This window comes from Eleutherodactylus coqui, chromosome 3, assembly GCF_035609145.1.
Source record: "Eleutherodactylus coqui strain aEleCoq1 chromosome 3, aEleCoq1.hap1, whole genome shotgun sequence".
Lineage (NCBI taxonomy): Eukaryota > Metazoa > Chordata > Amphibia > Anura > Eleutherodactylidae > Eleutherodactylus > Eleutherodactylus coqui.
The window spans coordinates 131009467-131028147 of record NC_089839.1 but is presented as its reverse complement, the minus strand read 5'-3'; the positions used below and the strand labels follow the sequence as shown (position 1 = coordinate 131028147).

Here is an 18681-nt window from a genome sequence, read left to right as displayed (position 1 = left end):
TAAGTTAGACAAAAGTATAAGAATGCACCAAATGGAGGCACTGATAGGTTTGACACATTTTAGACTGACCAGTCTAAAGTTAATACTATTACAAGAAAATATACCCATGCGTTGCACGTCGATTTCATCAATAGCAGTCCTGGAATATATAAAGTGAGCCACAACAATGAGCTCAGTATGTATGTATGTATGTATGTATGTATGTATGTATGTACATATACACACAGTATCAGATACAGAACATGTGCAATACAAAACATGACATTTTTCTTAAGAAAAGAGGATATCAGAACGTACGCATAAATATGTGGAAGCACACCTATGCCGATTCTGATTAATGCTATGTGAATGTATTAGCCATATATTATACTGCTGAGGTAAAATAAAAGCTGTGCTGTAATTGGTTGCTGTAGGCAACAATTTTTAATCCTCAGTTCTGAGATAAAATGAAAGCTACTTCTATCTAAAACACAAAATATGCTTGTTTGTGTCGTATACAAATCCCCAGTTCTGGTCCGTTTTGAGTAAAATTGTGCATTCTTTTGTTGCCAACAGCAACTAATCATAGCTCAGCTTTCATTTGTTATTCTGAGGTGAAATAAAAGCTGTGCTGTCATTGGTTGCTATGGGCAACAGCTTTTGATCCTCTTACTGCTGAGGTTAAATAAAAGCTGCACTGTGATTGGTTGCTATAGGCAACAGCAACATCATAAAAGATGAGCGATGAAGCTCATCGTTCTGTTTAAACAGCGGCCGTTTAGTAGCAAACAGCTGCTGTGTTATCTCAATAGAGTGGGGCGGGGGAGCAAGAGGAGAGAAAGCTCCAGCACTGCCCCGCCCCCCTGCTGGCCGCTCCATGTGTGAGCCTGCTCTGCTAGCTCCCGTGCAGGAGCACGGGGATACAGGGATGAGTGTTGGGCATCGTTTGCCTAACACTTGTCCTGTGTAAATGGGCCCTAACTATTCACCATTTTAGGTTTCTGCACTGCTGACCTGTGGCAACGAAAAATAACCACAAAAATGGAAGTTTCTGTCTAGCCCTCTCTTTATGGGTAGAGATCTTTACCACACACTTTTGTATTATGCAATCAGTGCTGAATTGGAAGGCTCCAGTTCTGTGGACCATTGACTGTTCCATTCAGCATTTACCAGCTTATAGCTTGAAGGAACACGTGACGCAGGTGTGATGCTTGGTTTTATCCATCTACTTCTTAGGACTTACTTCCCCATTTAGTGTACTAATAACAAATGCCCGTTTTTACCATTTAGGGTTAAGGGTAGTGGATATGTACAAGTTAGCAATTTTGGCTGAGAAATCTTAGGTTCATGTCCATTTCTGAGCAAAATCATTTAAGAGCTTCATGGACTTCCGTCAACAAAGAAAAACATACCGGCATTTGCCAAATAGAGTTTTCAGCGAAGTGGCATTAATGTTTGGGAGTTGTAAGGCTATTCTAGAGCAAGATCCACTTAAATGGGTTTTTCAAGGACTAGGGGTGGGGTGGGGGGGGGGGGGAATATCTGCTATTTTTGCAGAAATTGCACCACATCTGTCCATAGGTTGTGCTTAGTATTGCAGTCCAGCTGTATTCACTTGAATGGGGGTGAGATGTAATACCAGACAGAACTTCTGGACAGACATAACATTATAGACCCAGTTTTCTGATCCCCCAACAAGCTCCTTTAAGTTACGGGAACAAGTGTCAAAGATAACATTTTTCTGTACAATGCCATAAATTTGTTACAGATCAACAAAAATATATATACTTATTAAAAGGGGAAGGCAAATCACCTTAAGAGCTAATGTCCTGTTTAGGTAATTTCAAGACCACACTTTCTAAAACGTAAAACCATCCCTTGTAAAACTAAAAGGAAGATCACACAATGAATATAAAGAATGTAGCTGGTCGGCTTTTTCACTTACAGCAGACGAGAACCGAAATGAACAAGAGCTGACAGATGCTACCTCATGTCACGGAGAGCTCAAACACCCTGACATTGCATATTAACTCTCATTGAACTTCCTAAAAACTGATCATCTTGCTGCAGAGAGTCTTTCAACCTCTCAACCTGCATTTTACTTCAGCAGCTAAAAGAAAGAACTGTAAAGAGAATGCATCCATATAGAAATTTTTAATTAAGTCAAAAACCTTCATAAAACCACACTCAGCATGTATACATTGTGATCATCAAGACCCATGTGCACATTACACTCGAAAGATGGTTGTCTACTGAAGACCACTATTGTCAAATATGTACTCTCCAATACTGAAGACCTGAACAGTGCCAGCAACCGACTAATGCCCTGGTTTATTGATAGAAAGGACTTTCCCAAAACCGAGCCATTCTCGGCCATGCCCCGTGCTTGGTGAAGGAGCTGGGCCTCACTCAGTTGAAGGACTATGAGCTGTAATTCCAGACATTGTCCATGATCAAGAAAGGCACGGTTTCTAGAAAATAAAAAACACATGTCCCCCTTTTTGGTCAGATTTTGTTTCAGATCCATTAGGTACGTTGAGTTAAAGCCAAGCCTCTTTTAACCTAGGCAAAAATTAGAATTGCGTTTAGGAGTTTCAGGTCGCACCAAGTGAAAACCTGAATGAATCAAATTCTAACACTTTTCTGTTCATAAAGTGATGGCAAACAACTTGACACTGTATTCTGCAGCAGGAAATCTGATGAAATGTGTGACAGGTGGAAGGTCAGTCTGACTGAGGAGCAAGGATGACAAACCATTAAATCACTATCACAATGTATTAGGGCTAGCTGTAAGACTTGTTGCTCTGTAAAGGGATACTAGTCCATACACCAGAATTATAATGGAGGTAATCCCATCATTTCTAGAGTTTTACTCTTATTAAAACTTCAAACAGCAAAATCGGGGAAGAAAAAGGCAGCTGTTGTTGTACTTACCTGCTGGGACTGGTACCGCTGCGGATTCTGCAACATATACTGACCCTGGGACTGTGGATACGGAGGCTGTGACTGCTGGTTGTAATATGGCTGTTGGCCTTGTTGGCAGTAGCCACTTACACCTTGCTGACCATACTGAGGCGGCATCTGTTAGAAGAGCCAAGCAAAGTATATATGAGTCATGTTAGATGGACTCTGACCATTAAGGCTCATTCAGACTAGAGTTTGTGCAGAAGATGTTCATTTGCATTCTGTGGCATTTTATAAGGTATCAATGTTTATGCAATACCAAATTCTTGCGACACATACCTGTGAATGAGCCATGTTCACACCTGCGTTTTATCCATGTAAGGGACCAGTTTGGTTGTTTTCCTCTTTTCAAGATTCAAAAAGACATAGCTACCCGATACAAGCTGAAGCGAACAGATCCAGTATTTTGACGGATCCGGCAAAAAAACGTGGAGAGTTAGATTCAGTTTGCATCAGTTTCTTTATCCATTATGACTAGTTTTTCTCAGATCCATTTTTTAGCTTCTGTTTCCATTCCCTATTGCATGCAGTGCATAAAAAAAAAAAAAACTCCTCCATTCTGTCTGGTTTTCAATTTTTTTGTATCTCGACATAAATCCATAGGCAATTTACTAGATCAGTTTTTTAGCTCTTAGAACTGCATAGAACAACATACAGCCTATGACCTGAAGGTTGCAAGTTCAATCCCCGCTGATTCAGCTAGCCAGCTCAAGGTTGACTCAGCCTTCCATCCTTCCTTCCTCTGGATCAACAAGGGGGAGGTTTAAACAGGCTGAACTAGATGGACATTGTCTTCATTCAGCCTAACATACTATGTTGCAGAATAGGTCATCCCAGAAATCTGCGCCAAAATCTGCACAGCTAAGAGGGGATTTTGATGCAAAATTGCTGCCAGAATTTTGCCATTTTTAATTCCACATCAAAATCCACAGATTAGCAGTATGAATTTTGGTGCTGAATATGCCGTAGGAGGGCGTATTATGGGAACATGTGGTCTCGTGTGAAACGTTCCTTATGTTGACTCTCTGGTACATTGGTATTCTGCATGGATACAGATCTTTAATTCATATTTATTTAAATATCAATAATTAAATACTAAAATTGTTAAATGGTCTTTTGTTATCTACAGGGTATTTTGGGTAAAAGAAGAAAATGTTTTTAAAAAAAGGCATATGAAGGTGTACAGTGCTCGAGGAGCACCTCACAATACATTTGTAAAATAGACTAAAGAAATCAAATCTCAAGAACATACACCTAAATGTTGCACGCTTAGTATAATGTCAATTTCTCTTCCCATTTTAAAACTATAATTGGGTGGATGTCATGTGGGTGACCGCACAATGTGGATCAATGGTTGACTGACAACTACTGAAATGGAATATTTAAACTGCACAGCATTCAAGCTTTTAACGGATTAATACAAAAGAAATTTCTGCAAAGGCCGTAACATTGGTAAAACGTTAAAAAGAAATATAAGTATTGTAAAAAAAATATCCTGAGTGGTGTTAGGAGCCTCCATAAATATGCCACAATACTTAGAAGGTAAGAAAGCATTTATTTTCTTGGCTACAGCTGTGGATAGAATAACTGATCTCTACATCACTGGGACAGACCAAGGCATAAGCCACTAGAATGTAATTAACACAAGGCGTTTCTATGAAGCCATGCAAACCGAGAATTACCAATGTCAGCAAGTAGATTAGATGTAAAGATGGCAAACAGAATAGCACTAAAACATATCCATCAGGAACAAAGTGTAAGTGCAGGCAACTCTTAACTCCAAGATCACACAAAGTTTCTATAAAAATTAATGTAGAATTGTGGTCATCAGCATAGCTTATAAAAGGAAGCTAGTTGGATAGACCTGAGGACCTACAAGAGGACAAATCTCCTGCTAGACTCAATAAGGACACAAGACAAGAGATCTTGTGTGAACATCTATGGTATTTGTGCAAGAGTCACCTTTGCCATATTTTTAGCCACATTGGGATTACGGTGTATGCATTATTAGTAACCAGGATCCAATCAGATGGTATCGCTTCATTGTGTGCTTCAGTACTGTATTCTTATGTGATTAATATCAGGGTGTAGGGTCCAGTCCTCAGTTATTCAAAATTAATATTTCATATACAAGTGCAGACCTTTCCTTAAGAAAATGGATGCAACATTGATTTCTTTTATTACAAATATTACATTTCCCTTGGTTGCACAAAAATATACCGGATGGTGGAGAGGGGGACCAGGAGGAACAAGTTTATTTTAAAGGACACAAAGCTCACAGCAAGGTTGGTTAAGGCCCACTGGGATCAAAGCTTTGAAATCTGTCAATCTGACTCATTTCCTGGATGAAAAGGCTAATCTCCCGTAATCTAGTACACATAGCTTACAATATCACTTCTTTAGGGCTCAGTCACATTTGCGTTTTTTTGCGTGATTTTTTGTGCACAAAACTGATGCGCACAAAAAAAATAAATAAAAATCACGTGACCGAAGCCTGCGTCACGGCTGGAGAAAAAAAAAAAAAAAAACGCTGCTAGCAGCATTTCTCAGCCCAAAGGGCTCGGTCACACAGGCGCTGCCCACTATCCTCTGCCACAGCCGGCTCCATTGAAAACAATGGGCTGCCGACGAGCGCTGTATTAATTTTCGGGGAAGGGCTTCAAATATAAGCCCTTCCCTGAAAACCATCCAAAAAAGTGTAAACACACACACACACACCTTTCTGCAGCTGCTGGAGATCAGCCACGTCCAGCCGACTCTTTTCCTGAACTGCTCTCTGTAGTATTCAGCAGGCGGGGATTTAAAAGCCCCGCCTGCTGAATGGGCTGTCTCTGATTGGTCACAGTCCTCAGCCAATGAGAGGCAGCACTCACACATTCATGAATTCATGAATGGGTGAGTGAGTGCTGCCTCTGATTGGCTGAGCACTGTGACCAATCAGAGGCAGCTCTCAGCTATTGTTGAATGACAGCTTCCCCGAAAATTAATACAGCGCTTGCCAGCAGCACATTGCTTTCAATGGAGCCAGCTGTATTGCCGGCTCCATTGAATTCAATGGGAGAACATCGTTCTCTCACAGCTGTGACAGCTGTGGCAGAGGAGAACGATCTTTAGTATAGGTTCTCAATGGGGTCGGCGCTGCTGCTGCCGGCCCCATTGAGCGCATATACAAGAACGATTTGCTCAGAACGCAGTTAGTCATATAATTTTCAGCACATCCACATATAAAACGGACATGTGACCGATCCCATTGCAAAGCATTGGGTATATATAGGCGCAGATGGCAAGTGCATCTGCAAATCGGTCAAAAAAAACGCCAGTGTGACTGGGTCCTTATAGAAAGGCACTTGGTATCCCCCATGATGCCATATAAGTCCTCTGGGGATCATTCACATTGTAATTTTTTTCTTCAAAATCTTTACACTGTAGCTGTGGGTATCCATAGGTGCTGCATCCAGAGAAGTCCCAGTTGCAGGGAAAAACATCCCCCTGTAGTAACAGTCACTGGCAGATCTGGTCAGCTTTACTGTGACAAAGGGCACCCGGCAGTCACGCATAGCGGAACTAACACTTCTGCTTTCACTCTTTAGTACATAGCAGTCATTGTGCGCTATTGTAGTCTGAAAAGGTGAAAGCCAAAGCGGTTGAAAACCGCTTCTCCTCTGGGTCCTCGGCTGTTTCTGACAGCCGAGGACCTCACCTGCTCCTGCTTGATTGACAGAGCATGCTGAGGAGTGCTTCCTCTGTGAGCGAATGGGGTATGTTAAACCCCCACTTACATTGTACTGTACTTGGTTATGGAATTTCATAGCGTAATTCCACAGCTGAAATTCTGCCACAAATCCACTATGAGCAAACTTAGACTTATGCTCCTTTTACACGTCTGATTCTCATCTAAACGAGCGCACAAGTGAGCAACGTGACCACTAGTTTGCACTTGTGCAAGAGGTTTAGACAGGCAGATCACTGAGAATTATTCACTTCTCGCTCAGCATCATGCCTATGTATACACGGAGCAATTAGATGTAACGAGAAGTGAGAGAGATGGCGATTTTCATGCAGGCTGAAACCGAGCGACAAACAGAAAGCGAACAAAAAGTGCACAATGGCTTGCACTTAGAGCTAACGATTATTGCACACGTTCATAGGTTGGAGTCACAATCGTTTATTGACTTTTAGAGTAACAACTTGATGAACCTCTAGAAATGCCACATCTGATCTAATGTCATTAAAATTTGGCAAGTTGTATAGTAAACCAATGAACCAAACTAATAAGGGGGTTTGGAAGTCAAAATGCCAATCTGGTTGACAAAAAGGGAGTTTTGTAACCTGAAAAGGTGTATTCCCTTGGGTAGATAAAGGTTTAGTACCAATTCTGAGGCTATTCAGTAATTCCTATAGGACCAGCGCAGGGTATTGGGTACGTACAGACAGCGATTTAGGTTATAATCAAGAGAAAACAAAAACACAACTGTACTGCATATATTACACACTTCTCACAATTATGGTGACGGTTCAGAGAGACCACGGCTCTCTGTTGCTAAGCAACAAATCTATATTTACATTAGATGTATACTTTAAGCACCAGCCCCTTCCATCCAATCTGCAATATAAATAGTCTTAAAACGATCAAGATTATCTTCCCATTGAATCTGGTTTGTGGTCGAGCCTGCAGTAATTATCTCAACATGTAGACATTTAGGAAATCCTAATCGCTTCCATATTTATGCAGAAATTTGAGTGTTTCCCAAAGACTATTAGTTGTTAAATGAATGTCTGTTGCCATTAAAGCCACAGACATTTTTATATGCAAGAACACCCATATGGCTGAGCTATGCACTTCATTCATTGCCTTGTGCCCATATGTTTGGTATTGATATATCACATTTCAGTAGCGACTCCACAGTATTATTTTAGGCAGTTAGGATAACACTTAAACCAGTGTTAAATAGACTGTAATACTCTGACAGAACATTAAACATATTTTCATTAATGCCTGAATATGTTGTTTTTGTGCTCATTTGTTGGCTTTGCTTGAGTGACAAACGATTTTTATCACATGAGAATAAAGGCAAATTGAGACAAGATGGATTAAAGATTTTTTTACCCCGGTTTAAAACTGAATATTTTACTATAGATATTTTTCATCAGGTGTTACATTAAGTTTTTCTTTTCAAAAGGTGAACTAGATCCTAAGTATGGCAGTTTAAAGATAACAATAATCTGAGCAAAACTAAACACTGATGCTATTGTATAGTAACTTAAAATAGTGGGCCAACCACTGAAGGATGAATGGTAATTCGCTTAAAGTTCATCTTATGCAAGCATTGTTGGCTCATTTGCTAATTGTTCGGTTCCAACACCAATTGTCCATACCGATACAGCGCACTGAACAATCATGTAGAAAAAAAAATTAAAATTATCTCTGCATTTAAACTGGCCGCCCGAGCCAACTAGGTCATTGTTTGTACACTCGGGTCAACGATTTCTCATTACGTGTGAAAGTCCGCCAATTCTTGCTCAGGCGCCCAATTACTTTTGGTGTGATAGTTTATAGGGTAAGCTTGGATTTGGTACGATATCTATGCAGTAAGCATCAGATCATGTTAATCTTCAGACTGGTGGGGCTACAATTTTTATACAGCCCAGGGCTCATGGTGGACCTAATCCGGCCCTGGAGATTACACTAAGAGCAATAACTGCATAGATGAGGTCTTATATTTGAAAGCTTCCACAATGGGACAATACGATGGTTTCTCGCCTGCCCAAACTTCTACCTTTGTGCATTTCTTTGAATCCTATATTGCATCAAAACCACCAAAATTAACATAAGTAACGAAATAAGAGAGTTTCATTCAGCCCTAAACTGGCCGTTAACTGGTATCCCAATAGTGAGAATCTTCTACAGTCTTAAAGTTGTTTCTATAATGATTGCTCTACAGCCGTCATGTCACCTCACAAGAACCAAGTGAAATCTTTCCAGCAAAATTTCTTCCCTCCTTTATTCCTAATAAGCCATTTCATTCGGTCTCTTCCCTACTTCTACATCAAGCTTACTTTAGCCTCTTGTATGAAAATGGTAAATTATCTATGAAATGGTGCCATCTTTTCACTATTGAAGAAAGTGATAAATTGAATGGCTTTGACCTGACTAGAAAGAAAGGGCAGGCACAGTAAAAGCATTTTAACATGGTGCGCGCGTGTTTTGTCCTCCCCCCCTCTCAGCATCGTAGAGTCAACGAGAAATTACTGGTTTGCAGCACACTCCTTCCCTTTTTCAGGGTCTGGAACTCATTTACCTTTTTGCTGCAGGTCATTCCATTAAAGCTAATTTTTGTTCTACATTCCACACTGTGGCATTGCAGTGACAGTTAAAGGTGTCCTCATCCGCTATCAGCTAACAGCGTTCAGTGTATAATTGTAGATTGGTTGGAGGCCCCAATTACATACTTTCTTCTGGTTTTAAGTGTCATGGAGGGCACCGCATACTTGACATAAAAGCAACAAATACAGAATAAATATAACAGAAAATAGAGGAAAATGCTTCAGTTAAATCATTGAATTAACACGTTAGCGGAACAGATACATTAGAGCATAAATAAAAGTATCATGACAGCAATACTTCGTGTTAAACACTGGATGGGGAGATTTTTATATTTTTTATGTCACCACATTCTGGGTCATCTTTTTTTTGTTTGGTCAACTAAGTGTCACAAAGGCTTATCGTTTTCAGGATAAATTGAAGTTTACATTGGCAACATTTGTACACCCCCTCCCCCCTTTCTTATGAGGTGATAAGGGAAGAAAAAAACAAAAAAAACAATATATATATTTTTTTTTTAACAGTGTTCCCTACATGTTAATGTTATACTATGTTATGCTTTCAACAATACAAGTTAGATTAACCAGGATATTTTATTTTCCTCAAAAAAAGCATTTTTAAGGGCTGAAAACATTTTCCTCTAGTTTCTCAAAATTTAAAAATTTCCACATTTTCTAAAAGTCCTACTAAAAGACATTACTACACAGTTATTTCATTGCCTAAATAATGCCCTGCAATCCATCTGTACTGCAGATGTATTATGCATATCAGAGTAAAACTGTCAGACAGGATTTTCATTAGACCCCAATTCACTTTGGCAACCTGCAATCACACTGGTGAGCCACACATCGGATGACATGGGGTTTCCCACCCCATATCTTACCACTTAGATGCTGTGGCAGCTATTAAAAGGCATTATCTGAGGTGTGAAGCAACCATGAAAGTCATCTTCAATCCCAGTCATTGAAAAGAGCATCAGCTGTGGTGTACAGTAAGGCTGCCTGTCCACGGGCGAATTTTCATTGCGTTCCCCATGGCGATACTCCGGCCATGGGGAACGCTCTCCATAGCGTTGCTATGGAAAGCGTAGCGCCCCCCCCCCCCCCCCCCCCGTCCACGAGCGGAGAATGAGAGATTCTCTGCTAGTGGACGGCAAATCGCAGCATGTCATTTCCTCTTGGATCTGATTGGCTTTGACTAGAGTGGACATGTACTTAGCTTAAAAAGAAATCAGAGTGGAGGTAACCAATTTGAAATTAGTGGCCTGTCCTCTCAATATGGCACCAATATCTATCCTGAAACAACCTCTTATCAACCCTCTAAATGTGCCCCAATGAAAAATGATCCATTTCCTTTGATTACTGCATCAGTGTTCGGTATTTGAGGACAAGTCATAACTGCTTAGATACAGAATAAACTATTACCATATACAACATATTACCAACTATTACCATATACATGGTGGTGCAAGCATGTATAGTAGACACAATGCTAAGAAAGCTGTATATCCAGAGTAAGCATTTCCTGCACTGTACAAAAAAAAAAAAGGTTTATTTACAAGTTGGATGCACTATTGCTTGCTATACTTCATTGGAATGAATAAGGTTACAAACTAGAGGGCTGTCAGATCAGTAGTACTCCAGTGGATACATCTGCGGCATATAACAGCTTACGCGAGTCTTCCTTCTAAAAATATAACAATATTTTTAAAAGAGCCATAAACTAATGTATTGTAACCTTTCAGCATTAAGAAACCAAAACATGGACAACAGTGACCCATTGAAATGCTCAGCCCCAACAGGCTAAAAAAATCACCCCCTGGTGGGAGGGAGAATGCAGCACTGTTCTTTAAAGAAAGCCAGGAGGGGCTGCCGGCCTTTTCCCGGAGAGAGCCAGATGCCAAACTGGAAATGCCAAAGGGAAATTTTCAGGGAATCTAAAGAGATAACCTCTACTGAGACAGCAATGTCAGCTTTGTAACCTCATGACTGAACATGAGTGGTGAACGCAAGATTAAAAGGAGAGCGCTTTGGGAGTTACAATAAAGACTGAAAAATAGAAGACTTGCAAAAGCAACTGTGATTACCATGTGATTAGCAGGCTGCAGAAATACACGGAGGGCAACTTAGAAGGATGCTTTGAAAAACTACTAACAAGTTACATGAAGGAGAATTATGTGAACAACCAGTAATCAGCTTCTGCACATATAAAAAAAGGAAAAAATATTTTAAAAGCAAGTTCACCAATGACCTTGGATAATTGACAAAATCGGGAAAAAGGAAAAAATCTGATAAAAAACCTTAACATTGTTGAAAGGACACAGTCATTTATTAGTGAACAAAAGGAGCATCTTGCACCCTGCTTGGTGCTGCAGAGCTGCTTGTCGCCTTAATTTATACATCTTATTTTAAATAATTGCTAATTTAGAGACAGATCAGGGGCAGAACCACAATAGATCCCCCTCGAGGGCAAAGACCATGTGCTAGTGGTTCTACAATACCTATGCTTCACATTACAGAGTTAGATCTGGATTGAATAAGGCTCCAGTAACACCAAGTGTACGTTCACACGTGTAGGTTTTCTTCAGGTCTTTTGATGCAATTTTTGAAACCAACACCAAGAGTGGATTACAAAACAGGAGAAGTATCTTTGCTTTATATTTTCTCTTGTTTTATCATCCACACCTGATTTTGGCTTCAAAAACTTCATAATAAACTTGATTGTTTGAACATACTCTCAGGTAGCCAGACTCAGGTTACCAATATTTAGAATAAAATTCCACAAATCTGACCAATTCACATGGCTGTTTCCTATCATGTAGTCCACAGATAACAGACAGCCTCAGTCTATAAGGCTGTTCACGTGAATGATGTTTCACATGGACCAATGCTCAGTAGTATATACGGGTTTAAAATAAGATACTGAACAGTTTATGGGATAAAATTAAACCCTTCCACAAAAAAAAGCCACCAACAAAATTGCAACATTAGGCACAACCATCTGCCAATAAAACACTAATAAAAATTTTACTCAATGTGGAAAAACCACTCCCATTATGGCAAGTTCACATGCAGGGTGTTCTGTGCTTTTTCCTGCCACCACGTTTCCAACCCTCTCTCCACCTCCCAAGGAAAAAAAAAAAAACACACGCAAAGTCACCACATATAAATGCCCATGGCTTTGAGATTGAGCTACGGTGGTCGTAGTCTATAAAATGGTACAAATGCCAGTATAGGAAAAAGAAAAAAAAATTAAAATGTCCGGTCCTTACAGAACTCCATGGGAACTACTCATCCAGTACGTGCAGCTGCGAAGCTTATGCATCCCTTTCTCCATTATACACAGTAATTTCCAATAGTGCAGTTACATACATTTCAGTGAGTGCCATTTATGATAACTGTTAGGTGCAAAATGCGGCATGTATTTTAGGTTCAGTGGACCATGAGTAGTTAACAGGGACAAGAAGCTGCCAAGAAGAAATTGATTAATATACATTCTCCAATGACTTCTATTTGAGAAGAAAAAAAGCAATATAAAATAAATTGAATGTAGAGAACTACAGTTCAACTTTAAACCTCATGTACAGTAACTTCTGACAACCTGTATTTTGACATTTTATTCTCTGCTGACAGATATATAGTTCCATGACCGACTGTAGAACAAGACCTGGGTATGTACTCGAAGGCCTCCTGCAAACAGGATATTTGCTGCTGCACCCGGGTCGGCGTTTGCACCGCGAATCCTCAGCAAATACCGCCCATTACTTCCTATGGAGATCCGCTGTTTCCTTCACACAATCACATGTGCAAAAATGCTTGCCACTGCGCAATGTATTTGCACTGTGAATGGGGTTTTACGAGGCGCATAGTACGGTACTTTTTGTGTACGCAGGGTCAAGTTGCTCTTGCGCGCGACACAGCCTTTTAATCCACAGAAAGGTTATTAGTCTAATATGGTCCAGTTGTGTTTTTTCCCTAGGTTTTGCGCAACATTTAGCCTTGGGTATTTGCGCACCTCCAATAAACTTCTATGTGGCCTTTGCTGTGCAAAAGAGCACAAAAATAGGGCATGGTGCGTTTCTTTGCATACGCAAAACACACACACCACACACACACGATAACTGACTCATTGAACTCAATGTGCAAAGAGGCCCTAATGCAAGAATTAGTTCAGAGCCTCCTTAAAAAAAAAAAAATTTAAATAGACAAAAATCACGAGGTCCAGATGGCATACACCACCAGGATTTAAAGTGAATAAAGTAATGTGATAGACAAATCATTGTTATTTAGGTATCCAATAGGGACAGGATCTGTTCCACTCGATTGGCACATAGCCAATGTGGTGTCAATATTCAAAAAACAACAGGTCAAAAGGTGATTCTGGAAACCAGAGGCCAGTAAGACTTCTATTGTGGGTAAAATGTTGAAGGGTTTCTAAGAGATGCTATCCTGGAGTACCTCAAGTAAAATAGCTGTATAACTCCGTATCAGCATGAGTTTATAAGCGGTCACTCCTGTCAAACCAACCTGATCAGCTTCTATGAAGGAGGCAAGTTCTAGACTGGATCGGGGAGAGTCATTTGGATCTTGTGTATCTGGACTTTTGCAAAGGGTTTGATATTATACCACATACGAGGTTGTTATTGAAAAGGAGAATGCTTGGTCCAGGTGAGTAACTGGTCAGTAATAGAAAGCAGACAGGGGTCATAAATTGTACATACTCCGAGTCACCGTTACTAGTGGGCTACAACAAGGGTCGGTTTTGGGGCCTATTCTTTTTAATAAAACGAGGTGGGAGAAAAAAAAATGTACAAAGACATAACTCACAGAAAAGGGAGCCTGGTAGAAGGATTGTGCAGTAAAATATTATTTGCAGAGGATACAAAACTATAATTAAACACAAGAGGACAGTATGTGATTACAAGAGAATCTGGATAGGTTGGGGACAGGAAAGTGGCAAATGAGGTTTAATACTGACAAATGTAAGGTTCTGCACATGGACAGGGAAATACATGTCACCATTACAAACTAAATGGGAAACCACTGGGTAACACTGACATGGAAAAGGACTTAGGGATTTTAGTTAACTGTAAGCTCAACTGGAGCAACCAGTGTCAGGAAGCTGCTGCCAAGGAGAATATGATCATGGGGGTGATCAAAAGAGGTCTAGGGGCACATAACGAGGGGCACATCCCCTTTGCAAGTCACTGGTCAGACCACACATGAAATAGTGTGTACAGTTTTAGGTACTGGTACTCAAGTAGGACATATCAGAGCTTAAGCAGGTCCAAAGGCGGCAACTAAAGTAATTAATGGAATGGGTGGACTACAATACCCAGAGAGGCTATCAAAACTGGAATTACTTGGTTAAGGAAACGATTAATAACTGTGTATAGATATATCAGTGGTCAGTATGGGACTGTAACAAGGCGGCTCTCTAATAACTATGTATAGATATATCAAGGGACAGTACAGAGATCTCGTATCATCCATTTATAGTCAGGAATACAGAAGGATTTTTTCCCCTTAAAATGGCAAAAATTGGCTTCTACTCCATTGGGATTTTTTGCCTTCCTCTGGATCAACATTGGGGGTTTATAGGATGAACATGTGTCTTTTCAGCCTAACAAACTAGGTTACATACATTCGTTAGCATTTTTTGCTGATGAAGACCTATTTTTATCACTTGTTAGAGGGTTTAACCCCTTAGTGACGGAGCTTTTTTGCTTTTTTCCATTTGTTTTTTCCTACTCCCTTTTAAAAAACCGTAGCTCCTTTATTTATCCATAGACGTCGCTGTATGAGGGCTTGTTTTTTGCGGGATGGGTTGTATTTTTCAATGGCACTATTTATTGTACCATATAATTTACTGAAAAACTTTAAAAATTCTAAGCGGAGAGAAATGGAAAAAAAAACGACATTCCACCATCTTTCGGTGCGTCCTGTTTCTACGGCGCACAAACTGCAACAAAAACGACCTGATATTTTTATTCTATGGCTCAGTACGATTACTACGATACCAAACTTATATAGTATTGTTTTTGCTGTAGTACTTGTATTTTTTTTTTCTTCAAGATATTTAATTTTTTTCAACTATTTTCTGCGGTCATTTTGTGCGCGCGATAACTATTTTTCCGTCGACGTAGTTGAGCAAAGGCTCATTTTTTGCGGGATGTCCTGTAGTTTCCGATAGTATCAATTTGGAATACATACAACTTTTTGATCGCTTTTTATTGCGTTTTTTCTGGGAGACAGGGTAACTAAAAAAATGCATTTCTGGCGTTATTTTTTTTTTTTCGGACAACGTTCACCATGCAGAAAAAATAATGCACTACTTTGATAGATCGGACTTTTACGGACGCGGCGATATCAAATACATATTTTTATTTTATGAATTAGATTTTTTAATAATAGATATGGCAAAAGGGGGGTGATTTAAACTTTTATAACTTTTTTATTAACAATGAAAAAAACTTTGATTATTTTTTTTACTTTACTTTGAAGTCCCCCTGGGGGACTTTAACATGCGATGCTTTGATCGCTCCTGCAGTATGACGTAATGCTATAGCATTACGTCATACTGCATTTTGACAGGCAGTCTTTTAAGCCACCCTGTGTGGATGGCTTGATAGGCAGTCTGTTAAGGCAGCCCTGAGGCCATTCATTAGGCCCCCGGCTGCCATGACACCTGCACAGCTCCCCCAATCTCACCGCGGGGGGGGGGGGGGGGGGGCCGTGCGGGGGATTTAAATGCCGCTGTCAGAATTGACAGCGGCATTTAAAGGGTTAATAGCCGCGATCGGCCGAGCGCGGCTATTGCCCGTGGGTGTCAGCTGTAACAGCTGATGCCCGCTCTGTATGGAGGGAGATAGCGCCGCTACCTCCCTCCATACACGTCCTGCAACAGCAGGACGTAGTTTTACGATAGCGCCGTCACTAAGGGGTTAATAGAATGTAGTACTCATGAGCCAGTTTTCTTCTTACATTGTGTATTTACTAATGTGAACCCCAGATACTACCTTTTTGTGTATATATGCATGTATTTGTTCTGTATTAAGATCAAAAGCTAACTGATTATTAGATTTATTAATACAGACCTTAGGCAGGCTGTCTTTGGACTTGGTCAAAAATGGATAAGAGCCCTGAGTTAAAGTGCCCTTCTATCTACTTAGTTGAAGATGCGTCGGTTTCCTAGGCACTAGGGAAGCAGATTTATTGGTGAACTTCAGGAAGGACAAAGGGGGAGCAGCTGGCTCTTTAATATGCAATCTAATAAAATGGAAACCGTTACAACATTTTTATTCAGATGCTATTACCCAGCGACAAAGCTGGAATGAATCCTATGAAGGGAGAAGAGAATTAGAGAGGAGGCTTCTAACGTAGAATTAATTTTGATGGCTGAAGAGGCAGAGGGGTTTGTTACTTTCTTGAAAATAGAAAATCATGTAACAAGAAGAGAAAAAAAAAAAGGAAATGTATCTCCCAATGGTTTCCTTAACTGTATGTGAAAGGTATCACCATTGATAATATTTCTCTACAAGGTACTGAAAAAAAAAATATATACCTTTCCATGAAGGTATCAAGGATGGTATATTCGGCAGATAAAGCAAAGTTAAAAACAGACCTACAATATTCAAGAATCACCTTCATTAAAACTCTAAATTGTTGAAAAGGTCACTAAAATGAATATGCAAGATTCTAACTACATGTGCTTAAAATTCTTGATTTATTTACTGAAATGGAGGAAGGTCGGGACAAACAAATTAAAATCAGTTGACCGTTCTATTTAAGCATAACGAGTTCCAAAGCCATGCTTAAACACAGATGGTACACAGAGATTTTTTTAAAATTTTAGGATTCTAAAGAGAAAAGGGTGCTGAAAGACTATATACATATATTGCAATGATACTTTGTGAAAAAATACTAATATTAACTACTTTCAGGGTATGAGAAAAGCTTATGATCCATCCCGTTCCTTAACTCAAAAAAGATTAAAGCTTTATAGAATGCCATTGCCTGGCTATCTGCATCCATTTACACGTCTAGGTTCCTCCTCCTAATTTATAAAACAAATCAAATATGTCAACAATCACTCCACAAAATTGATTCATACTTGCATGTTTATCACCATCCTATTATTTAAAAAGTAACCTATAAAGTGTCAAACCTCACCCAAAAAATACAACATGCTCGAGGGGGGCGTGGCCGGCTAATGGAGGAGTAAGAAGCACACCAGCTCGGCTCCCGCTGCCAGCCCCAATTCACCCCACATGTCGGCGATCCAGACCCGGCAAATAGCAAGCATGGCGAGGGGGAAGAGACGAGGGACACCCCAAGCCACTTCGGACGACCATAGAAAGAGCATTACCGCGTTTATGAAGAAATCAGCGGGAGCGGAAACCCGAGCGACCGCTCCCAAGATGGCGCCCGCAGCCGCTCCGGGGCGGCAAACCAGCTCCGACTCCGACCAAGACCAGCTGAGGAGAGACCACGGAGGAGATCCGGAGCCCGAGACAGCGGCAGCCCGAGCATGAACGCTGGAACTCCTGAAAGTCGGCGGGGAGGGGACAGCGGAGAGCCGCCGGAGGGAGGAGAAATAGTTAAACTCACCGGAGGCTGCACAGCAGAGAGGAACAGTGAAGCGGCGAACAGGGACGGAGTCCCTGCACCCGAGGCGGCGGGAGGGGTGAGTGAGAGCCGGGGACTATCCCTAGGGGAGCAAGGAGACACAGGCAGCCCGGAGCCCAGGTCCCCCGAGACACAGCCAACTCTTTCTCAAACGGCACTGCACAGACAGGGGACAAAGAGCCAGGGAGCTTGATGCCTGCGACAAAAGTCTCTCTCCAGCCCCGCTTGCCAGAAGGGCCCCTTGTGACACAGAGGGAGAAAGATACTCCCCCCATGGGCAGCAAGCCACAAGTGGGGGCATAAATACAGCAGGACCACCCGCAGGGACCGGAGAGAGTTAAAGAACCCCCACAGCAAGAAGCTCTCTTGCAAAATGAGCCCCCCCACCCCCGCCACACAGCCCCCCGCCACGGAGTGGCTTCCCGCTTTCATACAGCCCCCCAGCTCAATTCCCAGGACAGAGAAACCCCAATAAGGGCCCCGCAAGCAGCCCTCACCCCAACAATGCAGGAACAGTAACGCCCCAACCAAACCAGGAAACTCCAGAGCCACAAAGAAGTGCTGCACAAAGGCGACTGAGACAGACAGATCCCCAGCCTGTTACCAAGAGCAACAAGGAGAGGAGAGCCCTGCCAGGAGAGCCCCCCCCCCCAGCATTCAGCTCCCCGCCACGGAGCAGCTCCCCACCTCCATTCAGTTCCACGGATCATCCCCCAGGGCAGAGAGATCCCAATAAGGGCCCCGTAAGCAATCCTCACCCCACAGACGCAGGCACTGTAACGCCCCAAC

At 41.2% G+C, this 18681-nt stretch overlaps 1 protein-coding gene across 10 annotated transcripts in view; it reads right to left on the bottom strand.

The window, feature by feature from the left end:
* ARID1B (AT-rich interaction domain 1B) overlaps positions 1-18681 on the bottom strand; it is a 490608-nt gene that overhangs the window by 372465 nt on the left and 99462 nt on the right. For 8 of the 10 annotated variants that reach the window (XM_066596068.1, XM_066596069.1, XM_066596077.1 and 5 more), the window contains exon 3: positions 2914-3060. The exons of the other annotated variants lie outside the window; for them this stretch is intronic. In XM_066596068.1, the coding sequence (XP_066452165.1) occupies positions 2914-3060 (147 nt within the window). The remainder of the gene's footprint in view (positions 1-2913; positions 3061-18681) is intronic. 10 annotated transcript variants of the gene reach the window in all.